General features: G+C 43.7%; 1 protein-coding gene across 3 annotated transcripts in view; it reads left to right on the forward strand.

Moving 5' to 3' along the window:
- Positions 1 to 13,423, forward strand: part of ZBTB7A (zinc finger and BTB domain containing 7A) — a 60,218-nt gene extending 46,795 nt beyond the window's left edge. For all 3 annotated transcript variants that reach the window (XM_066574424.1, XM_066574425.1, XM_066574427.1), the window contains exon 3: positions 11,998 to 13,423. In XM_066574424.1, the coding sequence (XP_066430521.1) occupies positions 11,998 to 12,346 (349 nt within the window). In that variant the 3' untranslated portion in view covers positions 12,347 to 13,423. The remainder of the gene's footprint in view (positions 1 to 11,997) is intronic.
- Positions 13,424 to 15,726: the final 2,303 nt, after the last annotated feature.

Here is a 15,726-nt window from a genome sequence, read left to right on the forward strand (position 1 = left end):
TGTGGACGCTAATTCTTTGGCTCTTAGAATTGAATAATCGAGTTGGGACCCATTAGTTATTCCTATTTATGACATAATCAATGCTCGTGCTAAATTTCATGTTTCTACAACATCAGGAAGTGAGAGAATTAGTGGCAATGATGGAAATCGAACGATCTACCTGGGGGGGGGGGGCGTAACTGTCGACGATGCTCGCACGCACGCACGCCACCTATCATAGAATATTTGTACTATGCCTATAATCTTCCCAGGAGTGTACTCAACAACTTCCCAAAGTTTCATGGCGATCGGATGAATGGTGTAGTAGCGCATAAAGGACAAACAGACAGACAGACACACACGCAGACACACACGCATACATTCAATTTTATATATATAGATTATAATCATTAAGATGTTCGCTGGATCATGGGAATCTGAACGATTATTGGCCCCCCCAATGTTGATCCAGAGGAAGGCAAAAACCTCAATGAAGTAGAAGCCAATTTTCCTCATTTGAGGGGAAAATAATGACTTCCCGACTCCAATCTGGTAATTGGTATAATCCCCTGATCACCGACCCTTCTGAAGTAATCAGTTTATATAACATGCAATATTATATGGCTCAAGAAAGCCGTCCAGGCCCCTGCTATACTCTTTTATTGAATTCTCCATCACCACGTCCTCAGGTAGAGAGTTCCATAGTCTCACTGCTCTTACAGTAAAGATGCTCCTTCTGTGTCGTGTGGAAACCTTCTTTCCTCTAGATGTAGAGAGCACCTCCTTGTTACCGTCACAGTGCTGGGTATAATAGATGATGGGAGAGATCTCTGTACTGACCCCTGATATATCTATACATAGTTATTAGAGCGCCCCCTTGTTACAGTCCTGGGTATAATAGATGATCGGAGGGATCTCTGTACTGACCCTGATATATTATACATAGTTATTAGAGCGCCCCCTTGTTACAGTCCTGGGTATAGTAGATGATGGGAGAGATCTCTGTACTGACTCCTGATATATCTATACATAGTTATTAGAGCGCCCTCTTGTTACAGTCCTGGGTATAATAGATGATGGGAGAGATCTCTGTACTGACCCCTTATATATCTATACATGGTTATTAGAGCGCCCCCTTGTTACAGTCCTGGGTATAATAGATGATGGGAGAGATCTCTGTACTGACCCCTGATATATTATACATAGTTATTAGAGCGCCTCCTTGTTACAGTCCTGAGTATAATAGATGATGGGAGAGATCTCTGTACTGACCCCTGATATATCTGTACATAGTTATTAGAGCGCCCCCTTGTTACAGTCCTGAGTATAATAGATGATGGGAGAGATCTCTGTACTGATCCCTGATATATTATACATAGTTATTAGAGCGCCCCTCAGCTGTATTTTTTTTCCAACCACAATTTGGAACAACCCTTACATTTATTACTTGGATGCCCAATATGCACCATGGTTTTATGGTATTGTATTGGGGAGTACAAGGTTTTAGCTCTTTTTTCAAGTTGCACTGTGTGGAAGGAAGCTTAGACTGTTGTGCTACGACACTTCCTTACTGCCTGCAAAAGGTTCCTATACTTAAAACATTGCATCATGGGTTTATAAATCAGCTCTTGTTTGCTTTATAATAAATTGCTTTCAGTCTTTTTTGAAGTTTTATTATTTCCCTGCAAAAATCAAAATAATACATAAGTTGTGGTATATTTGGTATATAAGAAAACCTGCTCATATGGAGCATCTGGCAGCAAAGCATACAGCATTTGGGTATAACAGATGATGGGGGAGATCTCTGTGTGATCCCTGATATATCTATACATAGTTATTAGAGCGCCCCCTTGTTATAGTCCTGGGTATAATAGATGATGGGAGAGATCTCTGTGTGATCCCTGATATATCTATACATAGTTATTAGAGCGCCCCCTTGTTATAGTCCTGGGTATAATAGATGATGGGAGAGATCTCTGTGTGATCCCTGATATATCTATACATAGTTATTAGAGCGCCCCCTTGTTATAGTCCTGGGTATAATAGATGATGGGGGAGATCTCTGTGTGATCCCTGATATATCTATACATAGTTATTAGAGCGCCCCCTTGTTATAGTCCTGGGTATAATAGATGATGGGGGAGATCTCTGTGTGATCCCTGATATATCTATACATAGTTATTAGAGCGCCCCCTTGTTATAGTCCTGGGTATAATAGATGATGGGGGAGATCTCTGTGTGATCCCTGATATATCTATACATAGTTATTAGAGCGCCCCCTTGTTACAGTCCTGGGTATAATAGATGATCGGAGGGATCTCTGTACTGACCCTGATATATTATACATAGTTATTAGAGCGCCCCCTTGTTACAGTCCTGGGTATAGTAGATGATGGGAGAGATCTCTGTACTGACTCCTGATATATCTATACATAGTTATTAGAGCGCCCTCTTGTTACAGTCCTGGGTATAATAGATGATGGGAGAGATCTCTGTACTGACCCCTTATATATCTATACATGGTTATTAGAGCGCCCCCTTGTTACAGTCCTGGGTATAATAGATGATGGGAGAGATCTCTGTACTGACCCCTGATATATTATACATAGTTATTAGAGCGCCTCCTTGTTACAGTCCTGAGTATAATAGATGATGGGAGAGATCTCTGTACTGACCCCTGATATATCTGTACATAGTTATTAGAGCGCCCCCTTGTTACAGTCCTGAGTATAATAGATGATGGGAGAGATCTCTGTACTGATCCCTGATATATTATACATAGTTATTAGAGCGCCCTCTTGTTACAGTCCTGGGTATAATAGATGATGGGAGAGATCTCTGTACTGACCCCTTATATATCTATACATGGTTATTAGAGCGCCCCCTTGTTACAGTCCTGAGTATAATAGATGATGGGAGAGATCTCTGTACTGACCCCTGATATATAATACATAGTTATTGGAGTGCCCCCTTGTTACTGTCTTGGGTATAGTAGATGATGGGAGAGATCTCTGTACTGACCCCTGATATATTATACATAGTTATTAGAGCGCCCCTTGTTACAGTCCTGGGTGTAATAGATGATGGGAGAGATCTCTGTACTGACCCCTGATATATCTATACATAGTTATTAGAGCGCCCCCTTGTTACAGTCCTGGGTATAATAGATGATGGTAGAGATCTCTGTACTGACCCCTGATATATCTGTACATAGTTATTAGAGCGCCCCCTTGTTACAGTCCTGAGTATAATAGATGATGGGAGAGATCTCTGTACTGATCCCTGATATATTATACATAGTTATTAGAGCGCCCCTCAGCTGTATTTTTTTTCCAACCACAATTTGGAACAACCCTTACATTTATTACTTGGATGCCCAATATGCACCATGGTTTTATGGTATTGTATTGGGGAGTACAAGGTTTTAGCTCTTTTTTCAAGTTGCACTGTGTGGAAGGAAGCTTAGACTGTTGTGCTACGACACTTCCTTACTGCCTGCAAAAGGTTCCTATACTTAAAACATTGCATCATGGGTTTATAAATCAGCTCTTGTTTGCTTTATAATAAATTGCTTTCAGTCTTTTTTGAAGTTTTATTATTTCCCTGCAAAAATCAAAATAATACATAAGTTGTGGTATATTTGGTATATAAGAAAACCTGCTCATATGGAGCATCTGGCAGCAAAGCATACAGCATTTGGGTATAACAGATGATGGGGGAGATCTCTGTGTGATCCCTGATATATCTATACATAGTTATTAGAGCGCCCCCTTGTTATAGTCCTGGGTATAATAGATGATGGGAGAGATCTCTGTGTGATCCCTGATATATCTATACATAGTTATTAGAGCGCCCCCTTGTTATAGTCCTGGGTATAATAGATGATGGGAGAGATCTCTGTGTGATCCCTGATATATCTATACATAGTTATTAGAGCGCCCCCTTGTTATAGTCCTGGGTATAATAGATGATGGGGGAGATCTCTGTGTGATCCCTGATATATCTATACATAGTTATTAGAGCGCCCCCTTGTTATAGTCCTGGGTATAATAGATGATGGGGGAGATCTCTGTGTGATCCCTGATATATCTATACATAGTTATTAGAGCGCCCCCTTGTTATAGTCCTGGGTATAATAGATGATGGGGGAGATCTCTGTGTGATCCCTGATATATCTATACATAGTTATTAGAGCGCCCCCCTGTTACAGTCCTGGGTATAATGGATGATGGTAGAGATCTCTGTACTGACCCCTGATATATCTATACATAGTTATTAGAACGCCCCCTTGTTACAATCCTGGGTATAATAGATGATGGGAGAGATCTCTGTACTGACCCCTGATATATTATACATAGTTATTAGAGCGCCCCCTTGTTATAGTCCTGGGTATAATAGATGACAGCATTACATCCATACTGCGATCGATAAGGCATTCTGCCATGACAGCCCTGTGGCCTTTCAGAAGGCCCCCAGCTGCCATGACACCTCCACAGCTCCCTGCGATCTCAGCATGGGACCATCGGCCAGGGGATTTAAATACTGCTGTCAATATTGACAGCGGCAATTAAAGGGTTGACAGCTCCGATGAGCCACAGGGCTTAGTGGAGCTGTTGCGGGCAGATGTCAGCGTTGTATGGAAGAAAATCACTGAGTGAGCTCCCTTCATACATACTCTGACGCTGTAGGATGTAACCTTACGTCCATGGACGTTAAGGAGTTAAACAGGCAAACTTCAATGTATCTTTATTCTGAAACATCACAGCATTTAAGAATAACACACAGTACATATCTGTCCCGGGTTCATGCTGCTCTTGGTTCGGGCAGGTTCCCTTTAACTTTTAATAAATATATACATTAAAATAGACATACATTAGATCCAATGAGAATCTCTCACATCAAATTAATGTGCTATACTCATAGATTTGGAAGGGTCATCGGGTCCAGCTCCCTGCTCAGTGCAGGATCACTAAATCATCCCAGACCGATGTCTGTCCAGCCTCTGTTTGAACACTTCCATTGAAGGAGAACTCACCCCTCCCATGGCAACCTGTTCCACTCATTGATCCCCCTCACTGTCTAATATCTAATCTGTGTCTCCAGCCTTCCCTTCTGCAAGCTAAACATTTCCAGATCCTTTAACCGTCCCTCATAGGACATGATTTGTAGACCGCTCACCATCTTGGTAACTCTTCTCTGAACTTACTCAAGTTTGTCAATGTCTTTATTTAAAGTGGGGTGCCCAGAACTGGACACAGTATTCCAGATGAGGTCTGACTAAGGAAGAGTAGAGGGGATAATGACCTCACGTGATCTAGACTCTATGCTTCTCTTAATATATCCCAGAATTGTGTTTGCCTTTTTGCTGCTGCATCACATTGTTGACTCATGTTCAGTTTGTGATCTCTTAGTATACTAAAGTCTTTTTCACATGTGCTGCCGCTTAGCCCAATTCCTTTCATTCTGCATCTTTTTCCTTTTTGTTGCCCAGATACAGGACTTTGCATTTCTATTTGTTAATTACCATTCTGTTAGTCACCGTCCACTGTTCAAGCTTGTCTAGATCTTGTTGAACTCTCTCTCTTCTCCAGTGTTAACCATCCCTTCTAGCTTTGTGTCGTCGACAGATTTGATCAGTTTCCCATCAATTACCTCCTGTTTAAAAACACTGTGTCCGGGATAGAGCCTTGTGGTTTCCACTTGACACATTCTTCCAATTGGATGTGCAGCCATTTATGACCACTCTTTGAGTAGATCACTCAGCCAGTTGTGAATCCACCTAACCGTTGCCTTGTCAATCCCATATTTGATCATTTTTTTCAATAAGGATAGCATGAGATACTTTGTCAATTGCTTTAGTAAAGTCAAGATCTACCACATCCACCACATTTTCCTGATCAACCCAGTCGGTGATTTTGTCACACAAGAAAATTTAGATTCGTCTGGCTTGACTTGTTTGTTACAAACCCATGCCGGCTCTGGTTAATTACTCCATTCTCATCCAAGTACTTTCATACATGCTGCTTAATAATCTGTTCAAAGATCTTTCCTGGTATAGAAGTCAGGCTCACAGTCCTGTAGTTTCCTGGATCCACCTTCTTCCCTTTTTTGAAGACAGGGACAACATTTGCCCTTTTCCAATCTTCTGGGACTTCTCCTGTTCTCCAGAAATTTTCAAAGATTATGGCGAGTGGTTCAGCAATTACCTCCGCTGCTTCCTTTAGTATCCTAGGATGTAATTCATCTGGATCTGGAAACCTAAGTTCCTTTTAAGTTAGCTAAGTGTTCCCTCACCATCTCTCTGCTTACAGATAGCCTACATTCTTTTATTCCTCCATTAGCACAGGGAAGATCAGTTGATGTTACATCTACTTTCTGAGAGAAAACAGATACAAAATTGGAATTTAAAATTTCGGCCTTCTCAACATGATTCTTAACCAATTCACCATTTTCATCTTGTTCTGTTGCTTTTGACATACCCCCAAAATCCTTTTTATTGCTTTTGATCTCTCTTGCAAGCCTCAAGTTATTATTGTCCTCACCAAATAGAAAGCATTTTTTGTGCTTTATGGAAAATGTTACTATGAGGGACAAACAAAAAAATATTTTATAATAAGCTGTACTGAGCTCTAATCCCACACAAGAAAACTTTGTTGCAAATCCTCCTCTTGCTGAACTATGATTAAGGGCACGGCGATTAGCGCTGAAGCACAGGCAGCGGACATGGTCCCTCTTATATTGTTACCCTGTAATTATGTGTAAAGTGAATGCCTGATTCTCAGGGTGTATTAGGGACATATTTGATTGGTGTCACTTCAAACGAGAACATATAGTCGCCAAAACTGGGAAGAATGTTCTTCATTACAGCTTAAAGGGGTTGTCTCGCGGCAAACCTCAAAATTTTACCTTACCCCATTCCCCCTGTCACCTCCCTGGCATAAAATAGCAAATTAAAGCGGTTTTTAAACCGCTTGCTACTCACCGATCCGATGAAATAAGGACTTTAAAAAATCTTCTCCCAAAGATGGCCGCCGGTCCTTTCCCAGGGATGCACTGCGGTTTTCTCCCATGGTGCACCGCGGGTCTTCTCCCATGGTGCACCATGGGCTCTGTGCGTTCCATTGCCGATTCCAGCCTCCTGATTGGCTGGAATCGGCACACGTGACGGGGCGGGGCTACGATGACGACGTGGTGACCAGCTCTCCGGCACGAGCGGCCCCATTCACCAGGCAGAAGACCGCACAGCGCAAGCGCGTCTAAAAAAGCAAGAAGACATCAGAATTGGACAGATCCATGGCGACGCTAGCAACGGAGCAGGTAAGTGAATAACTTCTGTATGGCTCATATTTAATGCCCGATGTACATTACAAAGTGCATTAATATGGCCATACAGAAGTGCATACCCCCACTTGCTGCTGCGAGACAACCCCTTTAATAATTCATTCCATATTACTATAAAACTATTTTGGTTTGTCCCTCGAAGTGACAATTTTGCCTACCGAGTTGGACTTCTGCAACTACACCCTGGCAAAGGAAACATTCCAAGCTATACCATGGGGTTTAAATCTTTTGTGAAGGATTCATACTGCAGCAGGGTAGTGACCAAAAACCACACCTGAAAGCACGAATTACTGGAAGACCGAAGGAGAGCAAGAAGTGCCGGCTGTCATGTGAACTCAACAGATCAAATATTTATGGGGGCGCTTGAAGGGCAAGAAAGACGAGCATTCATTATCATCACAGGATACTCTTTGGAACACTTTCAAATGATGCTGAGATAACATGGGTCATCCAGTTTGCACATCGGTACACTAAAGCAGGAAGAAGACATACAAAATACTGAGAAACTCTGAAATTCATATAAAATATCTCAAATTATAATCATTAGAAAAAAGTTTGGCTTTAATTAGAAAAAAAAACACAAAATAAAAGCATTCTCACCAGGGTTCTCAGACTTTAAGACGCCACTCTTTATGTTGTCTGCAGGCCAGGGGCCTCACTCACTGCCCAACATTCGGACGCAACCAACGACTAGAAGAGTTATATCTTTTAACCCATTAGTGACCACGTCCTGGGTGTCTGGGCTTTAATCTACAGGGCCGTAAAATCACGCCGACCCTGTACACTTAAGACGCGGGGTCTATATGTGTGACAGCTCCCTGCTATTGGCTGCCAGGGGTAGCCTGTACCTGTCATGGGGGCCACAGTGAGCGAGCCCGTCTGTCATGTGATCGCCGTTATCCAATGAATAACGGCAATTGCATAAAAGTTAAAGTTTCAAACTCTCCTCACGGATCGGAACCGTGATGGTAGCTGAAATGACTCACCTCCGACGTCCAGCAGCGAAATTTAAAAACTCCCTGCTCCCAACTGTCAAACATAGTCGAGAGCAGAGAGATGTAACCGAGGGCCATTTTCTACACCGCCGCACCTCAACAACCTTACGAAACCTCACAGAGCGCCACTTTCTACACCTCATCCCTGCCGCTGAGGTCAAGAAATCCCTCCACCCCTCTGCCCCACACACACCAAAAAAAAAAAGTTGGGTTTGCAGCAAGCGTGGGAGAAGGCATAACAGCGAACATGTAAAGTTAAAAAAAAAGTTTTAAAAAAGTTAGTTTCATCTCCCCTCATGGAAGTTAGTTACATAAAGCCCCCGGGTTTTCCGCTCGATTGAATCGTCGTCCGCGGACCTTTCCCCAGCTTCTGCACATGCACCCGTTAGCAAATTGTTAGTGGTTCAGAGATAGAAAGCAGAGGGTGGTAATAAATGGTTCGTACTCTGATTAGGCCCCCGTCGCTAGTGGGGGCCACAGGGTTCAGTATTAGGCCCCATTCTCTTCAATATATTTATCACTGACCTGATAGAGGGGCTGCACAGCAAAATATCAATATTTGCAGATGACACAAAATTATACAATATAATCAATGCAACGGAGGACAATGTGCGGCTACAAACGGACCGAGATAAGCCGGGGGCTTGGGGGGGGGGGGGGGGGGATGGAGGTCAATGTGGATAAATGTAAGGTTCTGCACATGGGCAGGAGAAACGGATGTCACCAATATACACTAAATGGGGTACTGCTAGGGAAAAGTGAGATGGAAAAAAAAAGACCTGGGGGTACTAGTGGGCTGTAGACTAAACTGGAGCAACCAATGCCAGTCAGCTGCTGTAAAGGCAAATAAAGTCTTGGGATGCATTAAAAGAGGTATAGGGGCGAAGGATGAGAACATTATCCTTCCACTATATAAGGCACTTGTCAGGCCTCACATGGAATACTGCGTACAGTTCTGGTCACCGGCGCTCAGGAAAGATGTTACAGTGCTGGAGGGGTACAAAGAAGGGCAACTAAACTAATACATGGAATGAAGGTACTGGAATACCCAGAGAGGCACCAAAACTGGGATTATTCACCCCGGAAAAAGATGGCTAAGGGGCGACCAAATAACTATGTATAAATACATGAGGGGACAATACAAGGATCTCTGCCATGATCTGTTTATACCCAGGACTGCGGCAGTAACGAGAGGGCATCCGCTACGTCTAGAAGAAAGCAGGTTTCATCACCAACACAGGAGGGGGATCTTTACTGTAAGAGCAGTGAGACTATGGAACTCTCTGCCTGAGGACGTGGTGATGGCAGAATCCATAGAGGAGTTTAAAAGGGGACTTGGATGTCTTGTTAGAGCGCTATGATATTACAGGATATAGACGTTTCGTGACTAGTGGGGTTGCTGATCTCAAATGTTGATCCAGGGATTACTCTCGCGGCCATTATTGAGTCCCTTGGGGAGTTTTTTTCCTCCAAATGGGCTAGATGGCTGCTTGTTTTTTTTTTTGTTTTTTTTTTGCCTTCCTCTGGATCGGCAAGACCCTACAGGATGTGATGCGGGCGGGCATGGAGGCTCTAGTACCCTGTTGTACTGCCTGTAGCTTGGATATAAGATGTGATACGGGTGGATATGGAGGCATACAGGTTTTGTACGGTATCCTGCGGCATATCGTTCTACATTTGCTGTAACTGAGCCTCCAGATCATGAAAACTTGTAGGCTGACATATCTTGCATACTGGCTTGTCCTATACAGGTTTTATTGGCGATAAATCAAGTTACCGGGCAGCCACAGAAGTGTGACAATGTTGTGGGGGCTCCTGGGACCCCCTTGTGTGTGCGGCCGAGCATTATCCTGCTGGAAGCCGTCATGCGAGGAACACAGGATGTCATGAACATATCGCTGAGCTGTCATTGTCCCTCATACCACCAGTAGGGGGACCGACTGTCATATGCAATGGCCCCCCAGACCATCACATCAGCAGGGGGCAGGATTGAGGTGATCACCCTGAAATCTCCAGATATGAAGGAGTCTCAGAGTGTGATAGACATGATGATTAGTTAGTATAAAATGTCTATCGATTTGTACTAAACTAGACGTATTATGTGTGTTTTGTGACTTCAGCCTAATGTGGAACTCTGCTGCATAAGGAAAGAGTTAAATCACAGTGTTATTGCTTGTATTCAATACTGAGTGTTTTCCCAGTCCTCCCCATCCCCCACACAGAATAAAGAGATATCTACTTTCAGTTTCAGATTTGAGCACATGTTTGTAAGACAAAGACTTGCTTATACATTGGAGTTGAGAGAAGGTGGGCAGGAAGGAGGGGGGATTCTATATGATCTGACAAATGAGAATTCTATATGTTACTGATGTAATCTGTTGCACGCCCATTAAAGGGCAGGTGTTATGCTTTACAATAAAAGGGGCCGTCTGGGTGTTTCTGCCCAGAGAGCCATTTTGGATATGAGATTGATAGCTTGTGTCTGATCTGCTCGATGATGTGTGCACACTATACAATTTGGAAGCTACAAAATACCCCGAAACCTGCTGGAGAAAACTATATCCAGTTCAAGAGAGCCTCTTATAGGCCAAGGGGGGAAACACTTTTAGGGCCTCCGATGACAAGACCGTTCATCTAATCACCACAACTCATCATTTACAGATCTGCCTGAGATGCCGGGGGTACTAGAGCCTCCACAACTCCTTCTAGGGGCGGGATTGTTTTTGACAAAGTGTGTATATTATATATATATTCCATTTTATCATTTATGTAAATTTGCCCACAATTATTACTTTTTGTAATACATTTGTACAGCATTTAGTAAAAGTCCACATGAATAATACCGAATGTTCAATAACCTTGTTTGTGTTTTAGATCTCATTATCTTTATTACTGTGATATATCCGAATTGTTCTAAAAGTTTAGTTGCCCTTCAGGAGTTTGCTGAAATACAAGCAAAATCTTGGATGTGTTAGCACAGATTCTGCATGGGACCAGGGTCTCCGCTGTCCCATCCGGGGGTCTCCGCTGTCCCATCCGGGGGTCTCCGCTGTCCCATCCGGGGGGCTCCGCTGTCCCAACCGGGGGTCTCCGCTGTCCCATCCGGGGGTCTCCGCTGTCCCAACCGGGGGTCTCCGCTGTCCCATCCGGGGGTCTCCGCTGTCCCATCTGGGGGTCTCCGCTGTCCCATTCACACACAGCAGAGAATTTCTGCATAGATTTTTGTTGCGCCACGGGGATAAGTTGCGTGCCATTTCTCCCCACATATTACACACGGGAACGCTGGCGGCTTAACCACACCCAGATCTGAGGCCTCATGCTGCACACGCCGTAGTCCATACATGTCAGCTTTTTAATATACAAAGCCAACGCATGAATAACCCCCGACTGTCCAATCGCGGTCCGTTATGTGTTTCTAGAGCCCTGATGACAGAGGGGCCGGATTTGTAACTTGACCGGTAGAGAAGTGTCCACAGAACTGGACTCGAGCGTTTCGGCATAGCGTGGAATACGCTGTGCGTATTTGCTAAATGGCGTGTGCATGTCTCGTGCGGGTGGCACGCTGCGGGATACGATCATGTGAGCCCGGCCGTAATACTCCATGTCAAAAGAATTTCGAGTTGTGTTGACTGTTTTGTATTCTGTACATTACCGACTCGTAAACCATTTGTGTTTCTTGCAGGCAGGACAAGCTGAAGGTCCACATGCGGAAGCACACAGGAGAGAAGCCTTACCTTTGCCAGCAGTGCGGTGCAGCTTTTGCCCACAACTACGACCTGAAGAATCACACGCGAGTGCACACCGGGCTGCGACCTTACCAATGCCAGGCGTGCCACAAAACCTTTGTGCGTTCTGACCATCTCCACAGACACCTAAAGAAGGATGGCTGCAACGGGATCCCCTCTCGTAGAGGACGGAAACCCCGCATTCGAGAAGGAATTGTTCCTCTTCCTCCACCTCCAGGGAACGGCAATGGTCCTGGAGAAATTCAGGCTGGGTGCCCAAGTGTGGGGGCTGGAAGCACTTCCTAAAGAAACCAAAAACAAACTAGAATTTTTCTCTAAATCATTATAAATATATATATATATATATAAATCTATAATTATATCAAAGTATATTTGGGGTTGCCTAATTATCACTATCCTCGTGGGAGGGACTTGAGAGTCTAGACTCAGCACAGGGGACCAGGGAGGGGAACCGTGTTCTCCTGGGATTGTGGGAGGTGGGGGGTGCTTGGAACGAATGAATGGTTGGGAGTAAAGCAGAAGCGCTTGAGGTGTATCGGGGCAGGTTGCACTATTTCTATACCTGCTGTAGAGAGCAGCTACACTGAAAACGTACTTAGCGTCTACTCTAAAGGTTCATGCTGCGCGAGGCTACTCTTATCTTTACGTGTAATGTGTGATTGTGTGTGCAGAACGGCTGCCAGTGCTGCAGGATAAGTGATTCTGGCATCATTTAGGGTGTTCAATCTAATAGAAGTCCATGTAAATCAGGCTGTACTTTTCTAAAGGAAACGTTCCGCTTCTTGAGATGTTGAGCGGTGGAACCGCGGGAGAAAAGCCTTTAACTTATACAGTTAGTGCAATTACTATCCAGCATTTCCTTTCTGGTTCTTTTGATTGTGTAGCGACGTAACAGATGCCGTAGCTGTGTATTAGAGGTGAACGGGCTTCTGATAGTAGACTAGATAACCATTAGACTGTTACAGCACAACTACTACTTCCAGTTTAATACTAGATGTGCCAAAAGGGATACATAGTCATCTCCTTCACTCCCGGGTGACACTACCTACAGTAGTCTACATAGACTGGATGGCCACAATTTGACAATCAATTTGAAAGAACTTCAAGTTTTTCTTTGGTTTGACTAACTAGAAAACCATCTAAAGGTTTAGCGAAGGGGCAAATGGCCAGACATATGCTACTCTGCCTTGACTGGGGACTATTTAGTTACAGGGCTAGAGCCAATCTTTGCCCTTGATGAAAGAAAGGACTAGTTAAAAGCATCTTAGATTTCTAATGTTGCAGGAAAGATACTGCGGCATCATCCTCCAAGTAGCCCAAGCTTAAAGGGGACCTGTCATGTCTTATGATTCTCCCACTGAGGACAGCATACAGTAGTGACAGGCATGCTGCTGTCACTTGTGGCCAGTGGTTTTTAAGAACTTACAGGTGGTTTCTGCAGCTCCTGGCAAGCAATGAGACCAGTTTATGGATAAGGTCCTGCTAGCCCTGCCCACCCTCTGTGATTGGCAGTTTTCTCAATATGCAGAGTAATAGGATGGATGGGCGGGGCTAGCAGCACCTCATGAATAAGTTGGACTCATTTCTTGCCAGGAGCTGCAGAAACCACCTGTAAGTTCTTAAAGAGCCCTGGACATAAGTGACATCAGCATGCCTGTCACTACTGTATGCTGCCCTCAGTGACGGCAGCATGAAGTACATTACAGGTTCCACTAATTGCTTAATCTCCAATGCACTTTTAAAGCTTTATAGGCATTGTAGCTCCAAAATGTCAGAGACCAAAATGTTATTTTTCACAAAGATGTGTTCATTCTTTATTTTATTCTTTTCCTTCGGATCTGCTGTTTGCCGTGTCATTTTTACTGCAGTACACGGTTACTGCGTGTTGGTGCACAACATGTCCTTCATGGGCACATTGTGGGGTGCGGCACAATGCAAAGTGTCTAGTACTTCTCCCAGTGGGGTCTTATTATCTCTCCTTGTAGCGTGCCTCCCTGCTGACCACGTAGAGCTGTAGTTATAGTACTCTCTGAAAAAGTAGCCGTTTTCTCTTGTAGGCGGGGTTATACATTATTACACACACCCCTAGCAGGAAGAAATGAGAGAGGCCAGGTGTTAAAGGGGTATTGTGGTGATGAGACATTGTCTTCAGTTTTCATCTATCCACTACACTACACAAATGGGACAATGGTGGGGGGGGGGGGGGGGCATCCCCCATTCTCCGGATCAGTGGGGCTTCCAGTGGTCAGACCCCCACCGATGTATCAGTTATCACCTATCCAGTGGATGGGATGAGTACTGAAAGAAAGGCCTCATCTCCAGAATACCCCTTTAAGAATAGAAAGCAGGGATGATACCAGTGGACCTTTTAGAGCTGGTATGTAAATACTAAATGTATAGCTGCAGTCTTGTCCATTAAAGTTAGCTGGGTCCATCCGCACGTGTAACAGCCGCTGTGGCTCTTTTATAAAGGGACCCATGATGCTAGTGTGAACAGAGCCTTAGGAGGCCGGTGGGCGGAGTGCCACGTGTTGTGCCCAAACTACTGGTCGGGGAGCACTGGGTTACACAGTGCACATTACTCCGCAAGCATCGTTTAGGAACAATTCAGACATTTCTAATATTTTGGGTTCGTTCCCACGGAGCGGAAAATATTGCTGAACGTCTGTAAAGGACATTGCGCACCATAGCCACAACACAGAAGCAGTCCAAACTTGCAGCATAGGTACGCCTAGGGCACAAATTTTGACACATTTTTCGTTGTGGTGCGGAATATCCATTGTGGACATTTCATAACATTTTCCCCTACGCAGGAACGTCCCCATAGAGTATATAAGCAGTAATTGAGGATAATAATGCCATTTATTGGAAGCCATGAAATCCCATTCTCTGCAGTCATTATTTATAAAAAAATTCTTTAGCAGAATAACTTAGTTTGAGATCAATAGAAAAAAAACTTTTAAAACTCCGGGCAGTTTAGTTTCTTTTTGTTTGTTTTTTGCCTGCACAATGAGTGCAAGAAAGCAGTTTTAAATACATCTTAAAAATAGTTAATCTTGTGACATCTCCAACCCACCAACACCCCCCAAAGCAAAAAAGAGATGTCCAGGAGTAAAGCTTTGCGTTAATATAGTCTATAAAGGTCATATTCAGTGACTTCTAGAAATCCTCTTCATCAGTCACCTTGGAATGAAATGTAAAACCTACTATTCTAGGGGTAATATTGTCGGTGTCCTCCAGATTTAAGCACTTTATGTAGTGAGGACTTGCTGGGGTCTCACTTCTAAGTTACATTTGCACAAGAAAGTATCTTTTTTATGTTGTCACTTAGCTTACATTTTCCTATCTTCAGCTCTGATCACAGCTAGAGGCGCCTCACTAGTCTTGTTATTTGGGTTCTTGTTTTGTCTTAAAAATTCTCACTTTAGATTTGTGAATTCATTTTCTATTTGCCAAAAGTCGTCGGACAACTAAACCCATTCTAAATACAACGTATGTCCACGCTTTGATAACATTTGTCTTTGCTGTAACATGAGATTATTATGGCTCAGCTCGGACCGATGCTTTGGTTTAGTAGCCGTAGTCATTTCTGTCCTTTCTTTTGGATCACAGATGCATTTCTGTTATTTATTTGCAAATGTTCTAAAATGAATACAGCCATTGAA

Source organism: Eleutherodactylus coqui, chromosome 7 (assembly GCF_035609145.1).
Source record: "Eleutherodactylus coqui strain aEleCoq1 chromosome 7, aEleCoq1.hap1, whole genome shotgun sequence".
NCBI lineage: Eukaryota > Metazoa > Chordata > Amphibia > Anura > Eleutherodactylidae > Eleutherodactylus > Eleutherodactylus coqui.